The sequence below is a fragment of the Ascidiella aspersa genome, chromosome 1 (genome assembly GCF_963924565.1).
Source record: "Ascidiella aspersa chromosome 1, kaAscAspe10.2, whole genome shotgun sequence".
Classification (NCBI taxonomy): domain Eukaryota; kingdom Metazoa; phylum Chordata; class Ascidiacea; order Phlebobranchia; family Ascidiidae; genus Ascidiella; species Ascidiella aspersa.
The window spans coordinates 10,512,370-10,538,141 of record NC_139447.1 but is presented as its reverse complement, the minus strand read 5'-3'; the positions used below and the strand labels follow the sequence as shown (position 1 = coordinate 10,538,141).

The following is a 25,772-nucleotide window of genomic DNA, read 5'->3' as shown; positions in this document are numbered from 1 at the left end:
AGATTAACCCGGAAAGCTTCAAAGTAATATTGGAAAAAAACAAATCCTGCCATTTGCCGGTTTCTGGGTAAATGGGAAATACCAAAACTCTTGGGAAATATTCACTAATTTGCTACAACGAAATCGCTATGACGCAAAATAATGTTTTTAGATGGAATGTATTTAGCAAAATTTGCTGAATCTTAACGTAGTGGTATTTTTAACGTTTTGTTTTACAAAAAGCAATGGGCTGAGAGATTATTAGATTACAGAAATGGAAACTTCCTTCAAATCTTACGTAACACAAGCTGAGGTAAGCAAAACATATCAAGTAAAAAAGTAAATAGTTCATATAATGTAAGTGGCTGTATTTTATCGATTTAGCTCTTTTATGGTTGCACCCATACGTGACTCAAATCCATTGATTTGGGTTAGGATTGGAGTTAGATTATGGGTTTGGGTGATGATAATTTTGTAATTCATTTTTGAAGAGGCTATTTGCCCGGTCCGCCCGTTTACCAAATTTCAAAATTCACACTACTGTAACCAGATCTGCAAAATTACTATACGATTTATTGCTAAAGCCGTTTACAGTAGTGCAAATTTCGGTTTTCAAAATACTGTAAACGCTTTTTATAGCTTGTACCGGTTAGTGATTATGTCGATTGGAAAATCTACTTTGATGGTGTCTTCCTTAAAATCAGAATCTGCCCAAAAACTGATTACTGTTGGCATTGCAAATTTTACATGTGGTTATTACTAAGTGTTATAAAGTAGCAAATTACAATAAAATTGGAGCTGATCCAAAATCCTACCACATTTTCCTCTGTTGGTTTATATTGCTAACATTATTTTGGTTATGGTGCGAGTTTATCTGGGTGAAGTACAGGGCTGTAGAGTCGATTAAAAATTACCTGAGTCTCTGGCCGAAAAGAATAAACCCGAGTCCGGCTCCGGTCAAATGTGCGATTTCGTAGAGTCCCGATTCCGGCCCTGACTCTACAGCCTGTATACCGCCAATTTACATAACTAAAAACGTGGATATTCAGCAATCCACTTATAGGGGTGTTGTATAATTCATTCACTCAAAATACATGGTTGGAAAATATTCCACCATATGCTATTCCACCTTTACAACTTCCAGTTGGTGGCCGTATCAGTTTTAAAATTTGGTACTGCGCATGTCTTGGTCGGTTTTATGTGGTCTTACTCGAGTCCCGAGTCCGACTCCAGCAAAACAAACCGACTACTTGAGTCCGAGTCCGAGTCCGACTCCACAGCCCTGGTGAAGTAATATTATTTTATTTATTCTCCCATATTTATTTCTTCCCTGCAATTTCAATTTTAACAACTCGTTTTGTTACTGCAACTGGTAGGATTGTAGACCAGTGCCAAAAATTAACTCTTTAAATGTTTTATAACTTAAAGAAAGATGAAAAGTTGTCGAAAGCCTTTCAAAAGGTTTATGAGCGACCAGACACTGACATTCAAGAAAGGATTTTGCCTGGGGAAATAACTGTTGGCTATGCCAAAAAGGTAAACAGAATGTAATTAAAATTATAATATTTGTCTGCTTAACTGTTAACTTTATTGGTTTCTTAACTTAGCCGCAATAACCCACTTGACTCTCAAAAAAGCATGGCACAAAGAAGGTTGATTGGTTCACCAACGGTTGAGAGTGTTTTCCAGTTGGTTAGCATAATAAGAAAATTGTAGTGCACATTACATTTTTGGGGTGCACGTTTAGTCTGTTGAAAATAGACTCGCAATTGAACTTGGCGGAGTAGCAGTAGTACTTAACTAACTGAGACTATTGTTTAATATTTATAATAGTGATATTCATCTTCTTAATTTGTGTTATGAACCTATCACATGTTTTTTACATTACATACAACTACTTAGACTTTTAAACACTCAAACAAATAACCATACTCAAATCAATTTGTTGCCATGCCAAAGATTCTAACACTTGTTTTTCATGTCATTAAGGTGATGAAGTACAGTGCATGTGATGATCCATCCAAAGGTACTTGTGGAACTCTAATATGTACCAACTACAGAATCTCCTTTATTACTTCAGAACCTCCAACGTTTGATCTGGTTAGAAACAAAATATTTGACTTTTTTGATTTTTTGTGCTGCATATACTTAATCTGCTAAAAAACAGGCAATTTTGTCCAAAGTTTAGCAATGTCTAGTATTTTATGTGTGTTTTGGTGACTGACACACTCTTTTGAACTACAGCCTCACTTCTGTAACTACTGCAGAGAATAAGCAATTGGTACTTGACATATTTAGGGTCTATTTAAGTTTCTTAGTTGTCAGCAAAACCAAACCTTGAAAAATATTTTTTATACATATTTTTTTTCTAGCCTTTTTTCCATCAAGTATAAATATTTCCTATTTGTTGCTTAGTATCATACTTGCAGAAAGCTGGCAACTTGGCTACTATGTCAGCCAAAGAATCTGCCGCAAAAAAGATATTACATTTAATTTTTTTTTTTTGAAAGATCCATTTGACAAAAAAGTTTTGATTGTTTCCATACATGTTCAATCTCATATATTTTACACAAAATAGGTAGAAAGATCCCGCTCTAATTAATTTTGTTGCGCCATTCTGAAAAAGTAACTGAATTGCAAAACTCATTGAGTTCTTTGATGAAAAAAGGGCAGTGCTAGGCATATAGATTGTTTATTATTTTAAAGAAATACTTAAATAGATCTAATCGTTGTGTATTTGTTGTTTTTATAAAATTTTATGTTTCATTCAATTAAAACAAATTGATGATGCCATTCATATTGGGAATTGTATATTTCTATTAAAAGTTTTACATCTTGCTGACTGATTCTTGTTTGTAGTGGTGCGTTTCTCAAGCTACTATATACTAATGTCACTAAAAAATAGAACATGAGATATATAGTATATAATGCTTTTATTGCTATTGCGTTGACATGTGTTGTGTAGAGGCTATTCGAAAAAAAAAGGATCTGTGTGAAACTTTTTATGCTTATATATCTGTTTTGGGTTTTGTCTCATTGTATAATTGTATATATACCTACACACAGTGGCGTATCCAGGGGGGAGGGGGGGTTCGGACCCCCCCCCCCCCCTTTTCGTAAGTGACAATATCGTATTTTGTTCGTTTTTGTCAGCGTTTAAACTCACCGTCCGAAGCTGCGTGTTTTTAAATGTAATTGGGTCACGCGTCTTGAGCTAATGCGAAACCAAAATCAAAAGCAGAACGCCGTTTTTCGTCTTTTGTTTGGTCGACCGTAAACGCTAGATAGTTTTTTCTCTTCTTTCGTTATTCGTTCGGGTTGGCTGATCAGCAAGTGTGTGTTCGACAATTAATAATATAAATCAAGCGGTTTCCGCTTTTTTCTCTCTGAAAACGTCGAGTTAGACGGTGCTGATGTTTCTCGCTGTTTGTTGTCTGCGTTAACATCAGATGTTGATGTAAGACTGGGGTCGGCAACCTACTGTATCGGGCCCGTCGCCTCTTTGACAAACTATACACGAGTTCATTTCTAATACTTTTTGACTATTTTAACTACGCAAGTGCGAAAATTTTTCGCGCTTCGCGCGAATGATCTTCCTACGTCCCATTTGTTAACGTTTTGATGCTGTATTTTGAACTAGATCAGCGCTTCTTAACCGTTGCGCCGTGGAAAGCTGCCATTTGCGTCGCGGACAAACCGGAAACGTATTCAAAAATATTTGACATATATTTTTCAACATTTTTCATTTTCGGCAATGTGATAAAAACTTGCAAGAAATTTAAAAGAAACGCCGTTATACCAAAAAAAAAACTATTAAAGTTAGACCCTTTTTTTCGAAATAGTTTTATATGTCGCGCTAATCAAAAAAACACCCGGGAAAAACGATCTCCGTTTAGTATTGCAGATGGCGAAAGACGTGCTTGTAATTTAGCCTATTCCCGTAAATGGATCTACCAAAATCAATCACACATATTTCACGGTCTTGGTTTAGTTTTTCGCCTGAAGTTAACGATTGCACACTAAGCGGTTTGACAGCTGGCGCCTGGTAGGATTGTCGATAACGCACGTGTTCGCTTTTGCTGGACGTTAATTGGCTGTTTCGGATGATTTTTTTTCTTGTTTATGACGTCATTACCATCGCTATTTTATGACGTCATTACCATCGCTATTTTATGACGTCTTATCCGTCACTATTTTATGACGTCATTAACGTCAGACGAAAAAACAACGGGAAATTCCCTAAGTTGAAAATTCGTAACCCCCCCTTTTTGAATTTCTGGATACGCCCCTGCCTACACATGACAGTCGTTTTTATTAGGGGTCGACCGATATCACTTTTTTGGACCGATACCAATACCCGATTTTTTACAATTTTGTCAACCGATACCCGATACCGATTTTTTTATATACCTAAGAAATGTTCAAAATTTGAATTAATTGAAAATAAAATCCAAATAACGTTTTAGATTATATACCTTTATATTAATTATTAAACTAATATTTTGCATATTAACTTGGTGTGATGCTAAAACCCAATTTTTTTGTTTGTTAAAAATGGGTAATTTGTTTGCTCTATAGGAAAATTTATATCATATTTTCGTATTAAAATATCGGCCAAGGTATCAGCCTACGTTTACCGATACCGATATTATCGGTAAACCGATATATCAGTCTATCTCTAGTTTTTATTGTCATTCCTTGTATAATATCTTGCTGTAATTTGTTTGTGTTGTATTGCAGGTGGATCTACACAATAAAATGCTGGGTGAAGAAGATGTAACTCTAAATAACGTTGACTCTTTATTTGTCGGTAAGTTTGTGACCAGTAATCCTGTCATAATGTTTTTTTCTAACAGTATGATTTGGGATCACTAATAAATTTTAAAGCACTGTAGTTTAATCTTAAGAGACTGCTAGTTAATATAAGCCTGTAAAAGAATAGAATTGTAGTTGTATTTCTTTATAAAAAAAACTGTTGGGACACATCTAAGAGACTGTTTCCACCCCTTGAAAAATATATTGGTTGTAACATATTAAATTGTTTTTTTTTCTAAAAATTTAACCAGAACAAACACAAAACAAAAAATTGATGCATTTTCATAATTGATTAAACTAATTAATCCACACAGCTGTTTCAACCCATCTGCAATGAAACCAACAGTTTTCCAATAATGGTGTTTCTTTTTTTCTAGAATATTCAAACAAGCGAAAAAGGCTCACTTTGAAGTCCAGAATTAAGGATGGAATAAGTCGAATATATATTCATTGTAAAGATTTTCGAGTGTTGGCATTTAACTTCAAGTTGACCCCTAAGGGAGAAGAAAAGGGTGTAAGTATATATATATTTAATTTTCTAGGATTCATTATGTATATATGCAAAAAAAAACAGTTAAAAATAATATTTTTGTATTGTAACATTAAATACAAAAGAAACAAAAAGATCAAATTTTATATATATTCACAAAATTAGGCTGGCTGTTTGTAGTTGGTTATATAAAATTGACATGGGTAAATGCTTGTCAAGGAAATAATACACTTCATCAGAGAATGTAGAGTTAACTGTTATAGGAGGAAGTGTGATACAATGACAATGCAGTTCAACAAAAGATAGTGATCACAGGCATCACAATTTCGAACAAATAATGAAAATAATGAAGGCTTGGTAAAAACCTTATGCTTCTGGTTAAAAAGGGCCTAAAGGGCCATTCTGTGTCAATTCACACAGTCAAGAAATTCAACCTCTCCAATTTTCCTTAAATTTCACACACCTTTTCACTATCCTATATAATGAACACCTGCAAAATTTGAGCGTAATTTGTCGAGAAATGCGAGAGTTATGAAGCTTTTAGTTTGGGGGGATCTGCCGAGGGGACACAATTTTTAGGGAAAATTTTAGCCGAGTGCTCGGAAAGGCCAACTTTGGATGTCTATGACCTTTGACCTTTTAAAGTGACAATGTAAACTATGTTTTTTTTTAATATTCGGCAGAAGTACTATCACCTGTAAAAAAATTGGGTTGTTACATTGTTTAGTTTAGAAGTAATAGGGCGCCAAGCATGGCCCAAAATAGAAAAATTGCGCCCCCTTGGCAGACCCCCCCAAACTAAAAGCTTCATAACTCTCGCATTTCTCGACAAATTACCCTCAAATTTTGCAGGTGTTCATTATATAGGATAGTGGAAAGGTGTGTAAAATTTAAGGATTTTTTTTTTTTTTCTAGAATATTTTAATTTTGTTTTCAAATAAACAAAACCTTTGTGGTTATAAAAAATGTCAGAGGCATTTTTGAAAAATAGAATTTCTATTTACTGTTCAATCACAAAATCCAACCAACCTTCTGTAAAGTTACACGTGTTTTTTTTCAGGTTATTAAAGCCATCCTTCATCATGCATACCCAACTACCGTGTCACTTCTGTTTGCATTGGACCACAAGCGCCAGCCGAGCTCAAGCGAAAGTAAATAAGTCTTCATAAAACTTATTACCACATCATCGATTACTTATCTATTTTGTAGAGGACTTGTGTTTAACTTGTAAATCCTTGGTATAAAAACTTATGGATTTATTACTACCTTTTTTTTCGAATTAAGCATTATGCTGTAAACCAGGGGTCATCAAACTTTTCTCCGAAATGGCCGAATAACTGCAAGGCCTGACCACCACGGGCTGGATAACTGTTGGGATTTACGACCGCTGGCCGGTCGTGGCCCCTAATAAATTGTCAAATGAGTGGCCCCTAATAAATTGTCAAATGATTAAAATTAAAAAATTTCATATCTTAGTTATACATAATGTCTTATTTTATTTAGTGTATTGGGTATATCCTTGTTAAATTTATGTCCATATGTATTTTTTCACAAAAGTAAAATATTGGCCTTCCTAAACATTTAGAACAACTTTGTTAGCACTGCTAAACGTTTGGTGTCATTTATGCTAATTTTAAACTTGTACGTAAAATTTTCCTACTTTTATGTTTTTTGTTTAAATCTTCTTATTTTATCGTCATGTGCATCAGAGTTTTACATAATGTTGTATTTTCTTGCTCATTTTTTGTTCAAATTTTTTGTTTAGCCAAAATAAAAAAGTGAGCCTTCCTTAATATTTAACACATGTTTTCGTCAAGTTTGCGGGATTCCTCTCTATCGCAACTGCACCCAATGGGAAGATTTGCTGAAGAAGTTTGATCTCCTCGAAACGTGGAGGGTCGCCTTGATCAACCAAAACTTCACTTGTGCTGAAACGTGAGTTGATCAATGTTAACAAGCAGTAGTAAATGTAGTAGCATTTTTGTTTAATCTATGGTAAATTGTTTAAGTGGTAGTTGGCAACAACCTCTTTGTAAAAACAAGATAGTACTTGTAAAATATTAAATAAAAATAATATTGTGCACTATAGTTATGCGAATTATTCATTTCTGAGCTTATGTTTGGCAGCAGTGCTTCTTAAACGGGGGCCCATGTAAAATCTTTTGAATTCATTTCCTAATAAATACTATTTTTTGGAGAACACCCTTTTTTATTTATTTGAACTCTTAGAGTGGTTATTGTACAGTATTTATTTTTAATTCTACATAAAAATTGATTATTCTGTTCTCAAAATTTTAAGAAAGCAAAAGGTTTTCATCAGTTTAGAAAGTTTGAGAACTACTTATAAGACGATTGCAACAAAATTTAGAAGGCTATTAACTACTTAACATACCTTCAAACTGAGTTTTGTAAACTGTTTCGTAAAGGTGCTAAAAATAAAAATACTCTTCTAGACATAGAATAAATAAAAAAGCTTATACAGAGGTAGGGAGTATTTTGTGAATGTTCTGACAATTCTTTATTGTTTTTTTGTATATATGTGCTTTGATATAAAATAATGAAAACGTTTGAAAACTGCTTTCTATTTCTAAATGGGTTTTGCCATTAATTCTGAGTCGAACTACAACCTTTAGCCAATATGCTTCTTTGTTGTTATATTACCATCAGCATGGGTTCCTATTTCATCGTTCCGAAATCGGTCACTGGCCAGTATCTAAAGGATGCAGTGCACCAATTTACAAACAACAGGCTCCCTGTAAGTAAGGGTTATTAAAGATAAATATAACATTTATTGCAATATCTATCTGCTTAAACCCATTATTCTTGTAAAGTTTGTTTGAAATTGAAAATTCCAACAATGCTTTATTGAAATATTTAAATTCCATACTCATGTAAATTTGTGTTTAAAAGCAAAATTCTTAAGATTATTTGTCGGTTGGTTTTTAACCCCTTATAGCCAGTCACTTGATCCATTTTTCTCAGTTGATAAAAATATTATTTTTCCGTTTCCTATGTTTTGTTATTGTGACCTGAAAACAAATTGAAGCACACGGACAAGTAAATAAGAAACATATTGTTCCATGCGGGGATGTGAGTAAACGTGTCAAGGGGGCATGGTTGAAAAATTTAAGAACTCATGCTCTAGCGAAAATCTAATAACTACGTGTTTGATTAAATTTCTGGCTAGATGTGGTGTTGGACAGCTGAAAATGGATGTCATCTGGTTCGTTTCTCGGAAATTCGTTCTGACAGTGAATCTGGTGCAGAGACGGAAAAAAAGTTCAATTCAGCGATTCAAAACACCGATAAAAAGAAACGCACGTTCAAGTAATAAAATTATTGGATTTACTTTGTTCATTAAGTTGTAAACAATGTCTTTAGTCAACGTATTTATCAAAGGTTAATTCTAAGCAACACCAGAATGACTTTTTCAGACTGTACCTAATTTTTAAGAAAGGAACATTTTGTGGTAATTTTTAGCGTGTTCCATGTCTGTTGGTTTGCTTTGCAATTTGAAAACCCGGAAATACTTTTTTTAATAATAATAACTTATGGTCGATTGCAGTCAATTTAAGGATTATTATTTCAATATGTTTTATGGTATCAGCAAAAATGCATTTCTTCAGCACAGACAGCAAAAGAAACAAACTTGTAACTGAAATTCAACCTAAAAATGATTTGTGGTTCAGCAGCATATTTCTTTTTTATTTGAACATACAGATGCCTGTTCCGAATTCCGTTGAACGGAAGAATTAAGTTAAAATTTTGCACAGCCTCGTCACATTAACCCACAACTTTTACTTGCAGAATAATCGATGTAGCAAAGACATGTCCGTCTTGTTCGCAAATCCAACAGAGTTTCACCAAGCTAAAAAGTATTTGCACGCCAGGTATATATAACTCACTGAGAGACCTTTTCGTAAAGCTCAATTTCCTTATGCATAGTATAATATTTAACGTCGTGGTGTCTGGGCCAATGTCCACATTGTTTTGAGTCATTTCACGCTCTTATTTTTACCTCATCGTTGTTATCATCTTCCTTCTACTGATTACAACATTGGCACGTAAAATATATTGGCTTTGCTTAATATTTTTGGTTTAACCTGAAAATTGTTAAGTTTTGCCCAGGAATAAAACAAACGGAACCACCTAAATACCTGACTTTTAGCAAAACCAAGTCATCCAATTGTTTGGCTTGTACAGTAGTCGCAACCTACTATCAGTTTTTTTTTTTTAAACTAACTGTAAAACAGTATTACTACAAAAGCCTCTACAAAATATTACCTCTACAAAAGTAAAAAATAGGTAAACTATTTATATACTTTTGCCAGAAAACTGTTCCATAAGTACACACGAACGAAATTGGATTATGTTAATGTCGCATTTTAATGATTTAATTATGGGCGAATTGTATTTTCATGCCTTTATTTAGTTTGACTCATTCAAGGTCGTGAAGTAAAATGAGTACTATATAAACCGTTTTTTGTCATATACCTGCCCTTACTGCAAACACTTAGTGTTTTAAAGCAGGAAATGCAATTGTTTCATGTTATTGTCACAATATAAATATTTAATCATTGTCGTATTGCTTTTCATAGTTTCAATGCAATGTGAGACGTCATTCAAGTTAATAAAATATATACACACAGAAGTTAGCAAACCGAAATACTATTTTTTTAAATGCTGAAAATAAGTGCTTCTGCTATTTATTTGCATTTTATCCCCTTTTATGTGTCATTTTACTTCGCGTGTTGTTGGGCGGGGTGTGTTACATTCCTGACGAAGGCATCCTGGAAAGGTAGCCGAAACGTCAGACAAACACATAAATGCCAGTAGAAGTTATTTTTAGCATATAATATGTCTGGTAGCAGCAACATATTTTTTTCATTTTCACTGTATTTTGATTGTACAGTAGCAGTCTCGAAACAGCTTGTATTTTAGGTACGGAGGCCGAGTTCTGGGAAACCGACAACCACTGGTTCTCATTGGTCCATTCTTCCAAGTGGATGCATCACGTGGCAACCATGCTGTCCGTTGCCATGGAAGCCACCGAATGGTTACTCAACAAGGAACATCACGTCATCATCAAGGGTAGGTCGTTGAAGGGAATCTGTGATGCGCCTTGGTTGGTACCAATTCGTAAAACGGTTGCGCCGAAACAAGCTTAATCGGAATTGCGAAATATATTGTGTTTGTTATATGTGTAGCCAACTTATTTTTGATTGCGATCGACTGAAATATCTTTTAGAGACTCGCGATCGACTAGTTCGGTAAAAAAGTCACAAGAAAACTTGTTAAACATTTTGAGCGTTAAATGCATTTTAAACCAGAGATGGTGGTTAATTTGTTACGTCGTTACGCTTTATTAGGCTAAATACGCCTTATTAGGCTTATAGCCTTATACAGACAACAATTGGTCATTTTAATGTCACGCTTGTGTGCGACAGATACTGTAATGACGTAACATGTATTCGACGCGAACCACCAGGTAAATGTGGCGATCGACCTGTTGATCGCGATCGACCAATGTATGTCATCTCCTAATGAAAGCGAAACGCATAGTTATAAAAATAAAAGCGGCTGCCTTTCTCTCAGAAACAATTCAAACAAGCCCATGAAAGAAAACGGCGCTAAAACATGACCGAAAATATAATCTTACATGAACTGCTAGGTCGTAATATTGGCTCATTGGAGTTATTTAATATTACCAATTCCGGGGTATCGAGCAAGTTCGGTCAGTTGGTAGAGCGACAGTCCGGGAATGGCCCTCGTGGGTTCGAAGTTCACCATAGGCCAGTGGTCCCCAAACTGTGTGCCATGGCCCAAGAGTAGGCCACAAGACTTTTTTCATTGGACCATAGGGTTATTTGAAAATATTGCAACTAAATATGTTATGTTTCACGAAAATAGCTGTTAGCATATTTAAAACTCTAATAGGAACGAGGCCATTTTTTAAATATTTGTAAACTATATACGTAAAGGCAAAATCTCACGACATACGTTTGTTTCGCTACGCATTTAGCACGGCAGTTTACTTTAAATTCAGTTTGTTGTCATCGAAATATTTAATTCCAATCTAAAAATGAGCCAGAACTAAAAAGGATTATTTGGATGTTGATAGAATCAATGTATTTATTGGGAAATTGTCCGACTGTAGTAGGCGTAAATTGGGATTACAAAAAGGTAACGGCCCATGGTGGGCCACAAACTGTAAAAAATTAGCCTACATTTTTGGGAACCACTACCATAGGCTAATATTGTGTTTCTAGCTGATTTAGGTTATTCTCTATAAAGCTTTCGGTATAATGCGAATTCAAGTTAAATTCACCGGTTTAACATTTCCTTCTTAACCTAACCTTTGGTTTTGGGCAACTTTTAATTTAAACAAACTGGTGGAACTTTATGAAGTAACTTTTTAGTAAATAAAGAACTACAACTGCAGCACAAGGCAATGCGATTGTTCTAAATTCGCTTCTTAATCCAGAGCATTCGGGTACGGACTTTTCGCCCATCCTGAGCTGCCTGGTCCAGCTTCTACTGGACAAGGACTGCCGGACATTGGCCGGGTTCCAAGCGCTCTTGCAGCGTGAATGGGTGGTGGCTGGACACGCCTTCTCGGACAGACTGGGACATCTAGTGCAACCATCCAAACATGGAGCTAATAGCGTTCTTAACACGGAAGCCGAAGCCAATCAGCTCGTCGTAAGTAGAGCTTGACGATAATTGAATGTTGCAAACCAGTCATTTTTAAATGACTCGAGCCCCAATCAAGTCGTTTGCTCAATGACTAAAGTACAAGTCAAGTCATTTTCAATAAATACAAGTAAAAGTAAATCCTAGTCTGAGTAAATGTGGATACCCAATCATTTTTAAATGACTCCAGTCTCAATCAAGTAGTCTGCTCAATGACTCAAGTCCAAGTTTATGAAAAATAGGTTATTAACATGTGTTTCCATTATAAAGCCATATAAAGTTAGTACAGCTCATATCCAAAAAGGAAAATAGGTCAAATTTAGGTTGAGCCTATTTCAAAATAACAAAACAAACACAGAAATACAAGGTGCAACGAAAAATTACTTTAGAAAAAAAACAAAACAGTGTTACGCACTTTTGCATCGGTTAGACGTTAGAATATTTCGCATATACGTCTCCCTAAAATTACAAACTTCTCAAATAAACAAGGTATATATTTGGTCAGTCTGTTACAAACTTCTCAAAATAAACTTTCTCAAATAAATCATTTTCAATACATAACAAGTCAAAGTAAAATCCTAGTCGGAGTAATTAATTACCCTAAGTCTCAGGCCAAGTCATTGCAACTGCAAGTCAATTCCATGGCAATAAAATTACATACTGACTTAGCAAAATTAGTAAATTCATAACGTTTAAACTCTCAAGCAATATTTGACATAGCAAACACAACAAAGCGAAACAAACAGCAAGCAGATTTGTTTACGACTAAAATTGGGATAAATAACCACTTTTTGCGAAAAATGGTTTCAATTAAATAACTTAAGATCAATTTAGGTCCTTTGCCGAAAAGATTTTAGTCGGAGTCAAAATATTTTAGATTAATGACGTCAAAACTTAATTCATTACAACACTGTAACTGATTGGTATTTTATTTGGATACCAATATATACGTGATATTTTGGGCGTGCAGTTTGTTTTGGGCATAATCGTTTGAACCTGTTCTGCTACTTTCGTAATCTCGGATAACTATAATCTCCTTGTTTGGTTGGAGGATATTACAGGCATCCGAGATCAGATATAATTAAAAAAAATCAATTTCACGAAATACTAAAAATGGAGGTTGACACCTTTAAAGAAATAAAAAAAGTTGAAAACTTCATTGTCATAAAATACTAAAAATTGGAGTACCCTTGAAATACCTGGCGCCAACAATTTAGACTTTTATGCGAAGGCTAAATTCAAACAGTTACATAAATTATACGTTTCAAGTGCAAAACTTAAATGTTTGCTCGATTTCCTAAAGGCTGCTTTAAATTATTTCACAAAATACAAATTTTCGGAACACAAAATTTTGCCTCTGCACAATCATTATATATCAATCAGTTTCAATAGGACTTAACTTAAGATTTGGTAAGAATTCGGGGTTTGCTTAAGTATGTAAGTGTGATTATATTGGCTTTAAATACGATCCAGAAAGGTATTTGTGCCGAAGAGTGGCATAAAAAATAACAACATTTTGTGTTTTGTAAAAAACAAGACCCCCTAACAAATTCGGGACCGCAAAACTATACAAATGCTTACCACAACACCAACAAAAAAACAGAAATTTAGTCTTTATGATTTGTGAATTTTTCTCGGCAAATTCCTCCATCTCATCCCATTGTCTTCCAGGCGCCTCTATTCTTCCTATTCCTCGACTGTGTCCATCAGCTGAGTGGCCAGTATCCATCCGCCTTCGAGTTCAGTCCCGTGTTCCTCTCCCTGCTTCACGACAACACCAGGAACTCGGCTTTCGACACATTTTTCTTCAACAACGAGAGACAACGACGGAGAACCATAAATAACTCCGATGTGAGCCATTGATTGTTTAAGTGTAAAAGTAGGGATTTGCGATTCTCGTCATTTTATTCCAAAACCCGACATTTTTGACAAAAACACCCCGATATCATACTAAATGACGTCATCAGGGATGTTGGATGCTCGACTTTTAATTCCGATACCGGTACCCTATATTTTGGACATAAGAGCACCACGAACCGATACACATCATTTTGAATCAGTAGCTTTATTGGCACATCAATTCTCCTTGCGTTAACGATTCCTAATGTAATGTTACCGCAGAGCAATCTTTAAAAAGAACGGGTTTTGATTTGAAATATTTTAAAAAAATAGGTAATTATGACCTAAGCACTAAGCAGTTATGACAATCAGTGATACAATAATCCAAAAATGAACTATTATTTGCAATATAATAGTGAAAAAACGAAACATTTTATGCTCTCATAAGGTTTTTGCGGTTAAAGATTGTCATCGCCCAAATATCCTAAAAAATATCTAATTACCCGTGAAGGGCAGCGTATATATACATGAAACGTACATATACACAATGTGCATTCTGTGATTAGTCCCTTCTTGGGTCGTATTTCTGAGTCTGTGTAGCTCAGTTGGTAGAAACGACGGTCCCGATTTGACCGGAGGAGGTGGGTTCGAACCTCACCGAAGTTTCTAGTTGTTTTTCTAGTTTGACCTTGCTTGACTATAATCCTAATGGCTGACTTATTTCGTTTAACCTCTTCGGAGGCATCTTGTGAACTTCTAAATAGACCGGTTTTTGAACCTGAGTGTATTTTCTGTGCAGCAATACCAAGCCAACCCGGCGTTCGAGACACTCCCAGTATGGGCGTGGTCACTGCAGTACGACCAGACCGACTTGACGCTCTTTAACAACCCGTTGTACAAGTGAGTATTTATGGAAGCTTTAAAAAATAGATGGGCGTGGTAAAACGGATGAGGTACTAATTGGTGGCTGCGGGCATCGTTTGAGTAATCTGCCTTCTGTGGACAACAAATAAAAGTTAATTTTAAGGCTATATTTTCTCTTCTGTTAGCATTGTCGGTTTGTCTAAAACAGTGTAAACAAATCATGACTTAAGTCTCAGTTAAGTCATTGGTATAACAACAAGCAATCTGTTGCCCAAGGCAAGTCCCGGTCAAGTCATTTGTATAATAACAAGTGAAGTCTGGGTAAATTCATCAGTTGCCCAAGTGAATCCCAGTCAAGTCATTATTATAGCAGGTCAACTCTCACTGGTAATCTATTTTTGTTATTTAAAACTCAAAATTTTCTTTAAAAGTCTTTTTATGACCCTTGATTTCATACAAACGTGTGGGACAACGTTGTAATTACCCACTTGCCACTGTTTGCAGAATCCAGAAACTAAGCATCCCTGACAAGTACTTCACCTCCACCTCACCTGACCCTCCCGAGGTCGTGGTTGTTCCCTTCAACCTCCACTCCTCCTCGGTCGACTCTCTGGACCTCATCGCGGAAGAGGACGACCTCCAGCATCCCGGGGAAGCCCCGGGACCCTTGGGTGACCCCGAAGACGCCCCCGTTTACTACAACAGCCGAACCGGGGTCATGGTAATCGGCGGAGGAACCCCAGAAGATAAAAAGAAGCGCAAGTTCTCTATCAGGAGGAAAAAGTCCAAGGAGCATCCGGGATCCGAGCCAGAGGACGGAACATCGTCTTCCTCTTCCTTTCCTTCTTCTTCGGCCACACCCGGAGTTTCGCCCGGCAGCTTTTACCGCACGAGGACGCTGTCCACAAACCGCAGGCCGAATCTTCTGTCAATCACAGGTGAGGGCCGTTGAGGCGCCGCCCTAATTTATCTAGGCCTGGTCTATAAATTTGTACACTATGCACGAACCAGCAATTTAGCTTGTAAATGAATATCAAAGCGAAATGGGTCGAGTTAATGGAGTCATCTCAAAAAAGACGCTTCGATACGCAGTTGTAGCATCGTCAATTAATTCTTAATAAGAATTATTTTCCATTTTTTAAGTGAGTCTTTAACAGTGAGCCAACAGTGAGCCACATTAACTGATGATGATAATAAGTGCGTACCGAAACCTATTTATTAAGTTGATGTCGATTTTCTCAACGTCTCAATCTATTTGACTTTGACCTTTACTTTAATTTTTAGATCAATATACGTTTTAAAATGCAGGTTTGCTTGGTCACGTGTTTCGTTCAAAGCGCGCTTTCAGTAACAAATTACTTATGAAGAATCGCTTCCTTGTTCGAATCCAAAGACCTCTGAATATTTTATTTTATCATAGTCTTTTGGACTAAGGTTCCTATAATTAATTTATGAACAATCAAACTCTGAAACCGAAAAACCTCTAAGCTTAATGAATAGGCTCATTAATTTGGTGCCCGATTTATCAAAATTCTAACACCGATATTTAATTCTGATACTAAAGTTAGATTCAACTTTTACGTGATTGTTTTTGTTTTTGAGTTATAGACCTTTAAAATAAGCAGCATCTGTTCGTCCTCTGTTAGTAGATGTTTCTATTCGCCACACATAATTTGGGTTAGCTTATTACACTCAAGTTAACGGCATTTTTACCTCTTTCATAAGACACCAGTTTATCTTATGTTGTTGGGTGACTAGCAGTTCTACATGCAAAATTAAACCTTAATTTAATAAAACTTCCCCATTTGGTCAACGAAGTCAATAAAAGCAAAAACAAACGCCAAATCACAATAAATCGAAAATCCGCGAGTTTTTTATTTGGCTTTGACACCAAATAATACGAAAACTTTAATATGTAAGATTGGGTTGAAAAGTGTGACACTCCTAATTAATAATTCTATTTGCACTTGGCTCGCCACTTTTCTTTATGCGCCTGGCCTGCATGGATAAACCCGTGTAACATGTATATAAAATACCCTAGTATTTAACCAACATAATTATGGTAGCAAATTGTTATTTGTGGATTAAAAACAAATACATATTGGGCGTCATTAAAGGTGACTGATACTGATACATGTTATAACCGGACGTATATTAGAACATTCGCCCACACATGAAACGCGCCAGTTCTCGTGTTTGTTAGATCTGGTGTGCAGAATGGTGGCGAAACGCGTTGGCGGACAATCTAATTAGGAAACACGTTTAAAGTGCCAAACTTTTGTTTTTGTTATCTTAAAAAAGGTCCTATGCTGTTGCTGTACTTACAGCCTGAAAGAATGTTTTTTTGGAAACACGGCGCTTTCTTCGTAAATTGCTGTTTTCTCACTTGAAATATTTATGCTTTGAAATGTTATTTTTCCTAAAATTTTATTTACCGTTCAAAATTTCCATTTTTTCATAACACTCTGGTTTTACATAGATGCTTTTCTAACCTTCTACGTTTAGTACGGTTTCTTTACACAAGAAGTGTAAAAGTGCTAGACGTAAAATAACAGTCAAATAAAACAATTGCATCGAAGAGAAGCGGCTTCTTCAAAATCTAGAAAAAATACCAAATTCCTTGTTAACCACTAAAAATCACCTTCACATCACGTTACTCTTTTAACCAAAACTCAATGCCTCGACCGCAGGGATTCTGACCCCTAAAAATATTTGGGTTCACGTGGCCATAGTCGGAATAAAAATGTTCAGATACGACGTCATAACCTGACGTCACCAAGCATGTAGACCTAAGGAATCTACTGTTTTCTGTCAAAAAGAAGTAAAATTAAATTAGAGTCTAAAAACATTCAAGAGAATGCGCCTAAGTGTTTTTTTAAATTAATACATTAACAAAATCAATTAATTTTTCAATGATATACTATTATTTCAAACATACTTTCATGGACCCCCTAAAACTGGTCCACTGACCCCCAAACATTTTTCTATTAAACAACCCATTTTCTTCACAGATGAGAGACTGCGACCCCGATGCGCTGTACCCTGGCTGAAATTTTGGTCGTCCTGCTACTTTAGGTGGATCCCCTGGTCCCAGTCTTTTGGGGGCGGTCCCGGGGCCCAGTTCGAGCAGGAGTCGATCTTGTACGACGAAATCCATCACCTCTATACCAGGGTGAGTGGTAAAAGTATATCAACATTCCAAAGTCTTAAACAATAGTATTTAGAGGCCAGTGTTTCACAACCTTTTTGTCTTGAGGTGCTTATTTTTGATTTCCTAAAGCGGTTATGGGCACTTTGATTTTAAATTATCATTTCTCCAAATGGAACCTAAATTTTCAGATAACACCGTGCTCTCACTATATTTTGTCGCGAACCTTCAAAAGCGATTCGTTTTATATTGCGGTTCGAATTTGCAAGGATACATCCCGGATTTTAGTTTAGGGTTATATAACGTCACAAGTTCTACGTCATAATTCGACCAATCTGAAAAAAGCTGTTGAACTCGAAAGAACCTGTAAGCAATTATTCCACTGAAGCTAAGTTAATAAAAGAAATAATTTTTTTTTTTTTTTTTTTTTTAGTTGACAGAACGTTTACTAAAAGTTGACGAAAATTTTACTAAAAGTTGACGAAATGTTGCTTTCCACCCCTTTAAGTTGTTTAATTGCTAGGGACGTCAAATAATTACAAAAACGCAAATAATTCCTAAAAGCCTAAAGACACGGTAATTTTAAATTCAACCACGTGTCAAATCTCTTTATTTATTTTAAATTTGTGTTTGTAAGAGAAACTAAACGAATAAGTTTGTCCAAGATTACAAAAAGAAACTCAGACCATAGCCTTATGCTGTGTTGTTTTTAACAGCGAAACCTAAAACAGCAAACAATTCCATTGTATTTAAAGTTCCTGTCCATTCCAGATTCGAGCCCTTGAAATACAACTGGACGATACGACAAGCAACGGTACCGACTTCTCTAGCGACGACAGCGGAATGTATTTCTCGCGCTCGCCGTCGCCAGGTGTCGCCCGGGTGCCGGACACTCCGAGCGTTATTCCGAGCTACTTTCCCTATTCACCGGTGCGCGGATTGGGCAGAAAATCACTGATCGGTAGGTTTTGATCTCATTTTGCATTACACTATGTAAAGTTGTCCGATAATATCGGATCGGCGCTTGTCCGATGCCAAATTATTATGGAAATTCAAATCTTGATTTGCACTTTAATCCAGCGATTCTACTTTTGTAAGGTAAACGTTAAAAATAAGTCGTTTAACAACTTTAGAAAACTGACTGGTAAAGCAATTTTGTTTAATTTTTTTATGAATAAAAAAAAAAAACGTTGAACGTTCAGTATGGCAAAATGCTGGCGACTATGTCGGCCGAAGAATCAGCCAGAAAACCGAAGAAATCGGTGCAAAATAATTTACATAAAAAAAAAAATTTAAATTAAAAAAAAATTCAAAATTTTTTTTTTTGAAGTTTCTTTTTTCAATATCCATGTTACAAAATACCTTATGGTTGTTTCCACACATATTTATTCACATATATTTTTGAAAAGCGGAAATATGTAATAACATTACACACTACAATTGGCAGAAATTAATTTTGTTGTGTCATTTAAAAAAAGCACGTTGTTTACAGAGAAAAAGCCAGCGAAAGGCTTTGTTCATTATTTTAAAAAGTAAACAATTTTGATCATACAATTTGAGTTTAATTCCCTATTCCTGTTAAATGTACAGGTATGACATTCACGTCGGGATATTAAGGATGCACCAGGCTATGCTTCTCCACCTAAGGCCTAAAGTATATTTTTGATTGTTTTAATTACACAAAGGCAAAAAAGTTTCGCGCTTGGCGCAAACTTGGTTTTGCTAGGCTTATGGGTCTTTGTTTTTAACAAATCTATCCCAAAGGTAGTATGCATACTATGTGACATGTTGCACTGCAACTGTGACAATTTCTATTAAATTTTATTATAAATATCATTATTTCGCGCAATATAAATTGGAAATTTATCTTAATTTATCCAAAGAATATTCTTTTCGTGCTCTGGTTTCGAGATGCATGTTTTCACACAGCTTCGCCTGAAAATAGCTTTCTATATCAGTGGTTCTCAACCGCCGGTCCGCATCAACTTTCCTGCCGGTCCGCCAAATATATTACAATTTTATATCTTAGTTGCAAAATGCAAGATGTTAAAAGCTTGTTCATCATATGTAGAACTTCGCCAGTTCCGTAATTTGCTGCATTATGACGCAACATCAAGTTACTTTATTGTTAGTCACAATGGTGCAAGTGTTGTAGTAGGCTACAACTCGTTTTAGTCTTAAGCTTTAAAACCAATTGTAGGTGAAAAACTTCAATGAACCACGTCAAACACGTATGATATCGAAAAGACAGCAGCGAATTGCTTATTAAATAAACGTTTCCATTATTTGCTTTAAAGTTGCATACTTTTGTCGTAATTACATTTTGGGTTGATTTTGATTTTTGAAGGTCCACCGGTCCGCAAAACTTGTTTTGAAATTTCACCGGTCCGTGAGCTAAAAAAGGTTGAGAACCACTGCTCTATATAACAGTTTTAGAGTAAGAATAGCAGACATGTGCACCCCCAGACCCCAGGCTGTACCTTCACTTGCCCCTGATGTATTTGTTAATGACTTAATGTCACAAAATTATTTGGGCCTTCGGCGCAACGTTTTGTTGTTTCATTTACCTATTAATAGCCTTGTTTATCGCCAAAACATGGGAAGGTTCATACATTCCTTAGGCGAACACATCATTTAAGTTTAAGGGCGCGACCAAAAACCGAAGAATTTACGCCAAAAATGCTTGTCACCAGAAGGCTGGTAAGATTCTACCAGCCTGAACGTTGATCGAATTGCGATACTTAATGTGCAAAATATCAGATATCGGTATCGTGAAAAAATGTTCAGTATCGGACGGTGTGCGTAAATGTTAAATGTCGCAAAAACTAAAGCAAAGTTGAAAATTCTTCATATTTTCGGGCTCAGTAGTTCCGAAATATCCTACAACGACTTAATGCCAAAAATTGTGTTGACCTGTGTAATGGATTACAAACAATGGCGTATCCGGGGGAGGGGGATTTTAGGGGTTCGAACCAATCTTTTTATAAGTGAGATGTCGTTTTTTTTCGGTGCTTAACTCACTGTCCGAAGCGGCAATGTTTTCAATGTAATTTGTAGACGTTTATTGGCGGTTACTAATTAGCTTTTTTCTATTGATAACGTCATTACAAATCACTATTGTATGACGTGTTACGTCACTATTTTTATGACCTCACTATTTATTACTGTAAGACAGAAAATAGGTGGATTCCCAAGTTGAAAATTCGGGATCACCCCGTTTTGGATTTCTGGATACGCGCCTGATCACAAATATTTGTTGCAATATAGCACTTATATAATTTATATACCGTTGTGAAAAGTACAGCATTTGCCGTATAGTCCGTTTTTTGCGATGTTTTGTGTTTTTAATTGTAGACTGTCGTCAGTAGTTATCTGATAAAGCTTTACTAATTACAATAAAAACAAGCTGTGTCATGATTTTACGAAAAGTTCCTACTTTTACTTTGGCTAAGAAATTTTGACAAGAAATTTGGTGAAACTGCATAGCACTGTGTGGACGTTCAAACAATAATTATTGTCTTAATATCATATACTATCTATTTTTTATGAAATTTGGCATTTATTCTGCATTTACCTATGAGCTAGCACTGTTGTGAAGTTGAAAATCTAAAATGCTAGTATTTCGGAACTTAAAACAATTTAACGTATTTTGAATGTTGTTAGCGTTTATACACCACCAAACCTTGAAAAACACACAGTTAACTCAACTATGAACGCTAATTAACTTTGTGCAGGAAGTCCGATCGCCAATTTTCTGCGCGGCGGTTCCATTTTCAACTTCAAATCTCCGACGCGTCAGCCCTTGAACTCGCACAAACACACGCGCTCGCCCTCCGACGTCTCATTCACGACACCTAGCGGTGATGAAAGCGCCTCCGCGGCCGCCGCTGGGGGCGCTGTGTCATCGACTTCCTCGTCGAACAGCCTGGACGGCGTCGCGCATGCGCAGAACGACGAGGAGCCGAAACAGCAGACGACCCCGACGAAAGGTCACCACCCCAAAAAGGCCTTAATGCCGCCTAAAGACCGTATCACCTACATTTCATCGGTTTAGTCGCGACTTTTTTCTCTTTTTTTTAATTTCTGGTAAAAAATAACTGTCTAATCTAATGTTATTGAACGAACGAATGCATTTTTAACAAAATTTCGCCAACTGGTTGTTTTTCTAGTGTCATAGGTAACACGCTACATCGGTGAAAATTTTGTAAAAAATTTGTCATCAAACTTACTTCGTAAAAGTGTTAGATAAATGTAAGGCCTGGCGCCCGCCGGCAGGATATTAAATTTTCTATCGCACAGATCACCTAATTATCGTTAAACGAACTAAGTATCACCAATTATTTACAAAAAGTATAAAAAGCTTGATGAAATTATCGTTAACCCTAAATTTCTTTAAAATATGCCGCGAACCGACAGAATTTTTCCCGCGGACCGTTGTTTGTTGACCACAAACAACAAAATCTTGTCCAAAAATGACATCATCAGTTGCTTTTGTGAATCCTGCGATAAATCTTCTCTTCGCATTGTGTTGAGTAGCAAGTATGTATGGTCATTGGTCACGTAAAACGCGACCTAGCTTTTAAACTTGCTTCATCAGAGCTGGAACGTATGGATTTGTTGTTATATTTATAGGGCAAGTTTTATTAGCGCTAGGCTCTTTCTTGCAACCTTGAATTTCGTTGTTTCATTTCCTAGCAATTTAAACATGGTTGTCTAAAAGAGTGATTCTAAACCTCTGCTATGGAGTTTAGAAAAAAGGAAAATGACGCAAGTGGAATATTAATTCTGCTGCCGTAACTTATCTTTATTAGCCGACCTAAAATCTAAACTATTCTTGCGGGCCGTCAACGTCACACCGATTCGTGCGCCCTGCAGTCACGCTTGTTCGCTTTATCGCATCAGTACGCTTGAGCCAGGCTGTAAGTTTAAATATTCAATATGCAACATTTTCTGTGCACTTTTAATAAACTGTTTAGGTCTTGTTACATCGGCTACGCCTCGTTCCGCGCCAGTGCGCTCGTATACGTCACAGTTGCCTTATGACGTCAAATGACGATGAAAATTGTGAGGCTAAATACCGAATGGTAACCAACGCAAAATACCGAAAGGTACCACAGTTTGATGCAGTCTTAGTGTAAAAAAAGGGTCAGTGGAAATTAGTTTCACTAATCCGTGCCATATTTCCGGTTGCTACTCGGGATGTCCGATACTTGACGTTTTATTCCGATAAACGACATTTTAGACAAAAAGTATCTGATTCGATACGAACAAGTAAAACTCATAGTTAAAAACATGAGTAAAAACAGGATCAGACGTTTTGTTTAAAGAAAAATATATTTCGCCAAGTGGCATCATCAGTTCCTTAATTCGAATGAATCTTTACTCATGTTTTTAACTATGAGTTTTACTTGTTAATATACGCGTGAGCGGAGCAGTGATCGACTGGCTAAAACCTGCTGCCGATGGTTTTGGATTCTATAAAGATACACCCTATTGTTGATTCGATACAAATAATGTCATGTTGATTAGGTATCGGATCGGCATCGATATGCCCCTCTGTTATCGGACGACTACTGATACTAACACTTGATATATGGTGCATAGATCCGATATTATCGGACATCCCGAGTTGCTATCACTGTACACATAAAAGGGTTAATACAGGGTTGCCAGAAATTCTTTGAATTTATTCGTGTATTGAAAAATCTTATTTTTTGATTTCATTGTGAACCACATGTGCCGACGGTAGCATTCCTTACCATTCGGTATTTCACACGACAATCAGTTAGAATCAATTACAGTTTTTGTGAGCTTTTGTTTTTTGTTGTTGTGTACCGACAAACTGACATTTTTCGAGCTGTACGCATGGTATTCTTGCACTTACAATTCACAACGACCAACAGCTTTAACTTCGTTTGTACTTAGAGGCGGCGAAGAGTTCGGCAACGTTTTTTTTTTTTTTTTTTTTTTTTTTTGCAAAAAAGTATGTTGCAAGACAAAGCCCGTTAAACAAAAAAATCCGCTTTAGCGTAAGTTCTGCTTGTTTCTTGTTAACTGTATAGTTATTCAGATATATTTCTTTAAATAATTTATTGTGGTTCGTGGAACTGTGATAGTAGTTTGATCGGTGTTGTTTGAGCTAACACTTTGATTTCGCTTAAACGAGAATCATTACCAACAACTTTTAATCAATAATTTCTATATTTTTTTAACAGACCAGAAATTTTCAAGTTCAACCTGAGCGTAAACAATCAAAATAGATTTATGAATCGCGTATGTTTCTGTTTGCTGAAGCTGTATCCACCTTTTTCCTTTTCATAATGGTACTGGCTTTTTATCGACTTTCCTTATTTTCAATTAGCTTTTATTTCCTGTTACTTACATTTCATAATCTCAGCTTGGTTTCTTTTCACATCGGAGGATTTGGTTACCCGATTTTTTCTATTTTTCATGAAATTGGTTTTGGCCGTATTTACAGACGTTGGACTACGTAAACAAAACTTAATTTCAAATTTTATTTCGAAACAATCCTCTGCCCCCAAATCGTTTTTTCGTCCACGGTATAAAATCGATTGTTTATATTAAGAATATTTTAACAATATATACGTTTTAGGCAAATTTCCTTACATATCAAAGTTCCTGGTAATTGTTTTTTTTACCCTTTCTTGCTGAATTACCATCTCCTATAATTATTGTTGTCAATTTTTATAGCATTAAGCATTTACTAAAAACTACTATTACAAATTCAAGCAATTACCCAAGTTACGTTTCTAGGTTTTCCAGTACACCTGTTCACCTTAAGTTTAAGACTTTTTTGTAAATTTTGCGCTCCTTTCATCAGGCTAAATAGCCGCTTTTTCATCCAGCTAAATATACTTATCATCTTTATTCAGCCGACTCATAATTTTTTCACTGGAATCCCAAATGGTAAACGCTTTCTGTTGTAAGCAATCTATCGCAGACAGTTTAATGCAAAGGAACAAAATTCAGTTAGTCTAGATATAACACATGAAGTGTAAATCGATAGGTTTTTAACGATTTAACAGAATACTTATATCACGCTTTACATACGTTTGAAGCCTGGTAAACAACTGGAATTAATAATTAAAAAAAAAACGAATCCTACTGGTACCTGATTTAAAGTGTTCAAATTGTAATTCAATTTATATAACGATTGAATTTTCGCTTGAGGTCATACTGGTAAACTTAAAAAAATAGTCCTTTGGACCCCATTTTTGATTTTCCTGCCTCTTTGTGTTTTTTTCCTTAATGGCCTTGTATGATTCATCGTATGATTTGACCTGTTTTCTTTGATGCATTCAATCAATCGTATGAAGTTCTTTACTCTTAATTTGTCGCGATTGTGATGCGATGTTTTGAAAATGGTTGAAAAATACGCTTTAATGAAGTTGAGGTTGTTCTGCGCCTTGCGACTCTTTCTTTGCGAGAAAGAACTGTGGAAAATTGAACAAGAGTCTATTGAGAGTCTTACCAGGGATTGTTTTGTGAGGTTTGGCTTTTGTAACCGCTAAAAAAATTAACCGCAACTTTTTCATCCAAAATATGTAAAAATAACCACAGGTGATAAAACGATTTATTTACGGTGTATTTTTTTAAAGTTTGGGATACCGTTTTAGTTCCTTATAACTGGTCTTCACAATATGTTGTTAGACCCAACTAAAATATTATAATATCGCATCAACGCCGCCTAGATTGCATCAGCGTTTGCTAAAAATCATCACCAAAATCGTGCACATTTTTTTTCTTTATTGCAATGCAAATATTTCACATTTACAGAATATAATATCACATAGTTTTACATAATTATTCGCGCAGCAAAAGTAACGGAAAATAACACAATCAAGACATAATTAATGATTCCCTTCACGTTTATCAATAAGACACATTAAAAAAGAAAAGCAAAATAATTTACTTTTATTTCAA

General features: G+C 35.7%; 1 protein-coding gene across 1 annotated transcript; it reads left to right on the top strand.

The window, feature by feature from the left end:
- Positions 1–149: 149 nt before the first annotated feature.
- LOC146167434 (myotubularin-related protein 10-like) lies at positions 150–23,779 on the top strand. Its single transcript, XM_083385639.1, has 18 exons — positions 150–292; positions 1,408–1,515; positions 1,969–2,079; positions 4,720–4,789; positions 5,172–5,308; positions 6,345–6,435; positions 7,102–7,219; positions 7,952–8,039; positions 8,472–8,611; positions 9,092–9,174; positions 10,226–10,375; positions 11,769–11,983; positions 13,649–13,828; positions 14,616–14,716; positions 15,185–15,618; positions 17,692–17,852; positions 18,600–18,789; positions 21,563–23,779. Exons 1-18 carry the CDS (start codon positions 254–256, stop codon positions 21,880–21,882), a joined length of 2,736 nt encoding a protein of 911 aa, XP_083241765.1. The 5' UTR covers positions 150–253; the 3' UTR covers positions 21,883–23,779.
- The last annotated feature ends 1,993 nt before the right edge of the window (positions 23,780–25,772 follow it).

Excerpts from the sequence above, each read along its gene's own strand:
- LOC146167434 (XM_083385639.1), top strand. The coding sequence starts at position 254 with ATGGAAACTTCCTTCAAATCTTACGTAACACAAGCTGAG. Across the intron at positions 6,436-7,101 it reads CCAGCCGAGCTCAAGCGAAA|TTTGCGGGATTCCTCTCTAT; the intron begins GTAAATAAGTCT and ends GTTTTCGTCAAG. Across the intron at positions 8,612-9,091 it reads AAAAAGAAACGCACGTTCAA|AATAATCGATGTAGCAAAGA; the intron begins GTAATAAAATTA and ends TTTTACTTGCAG.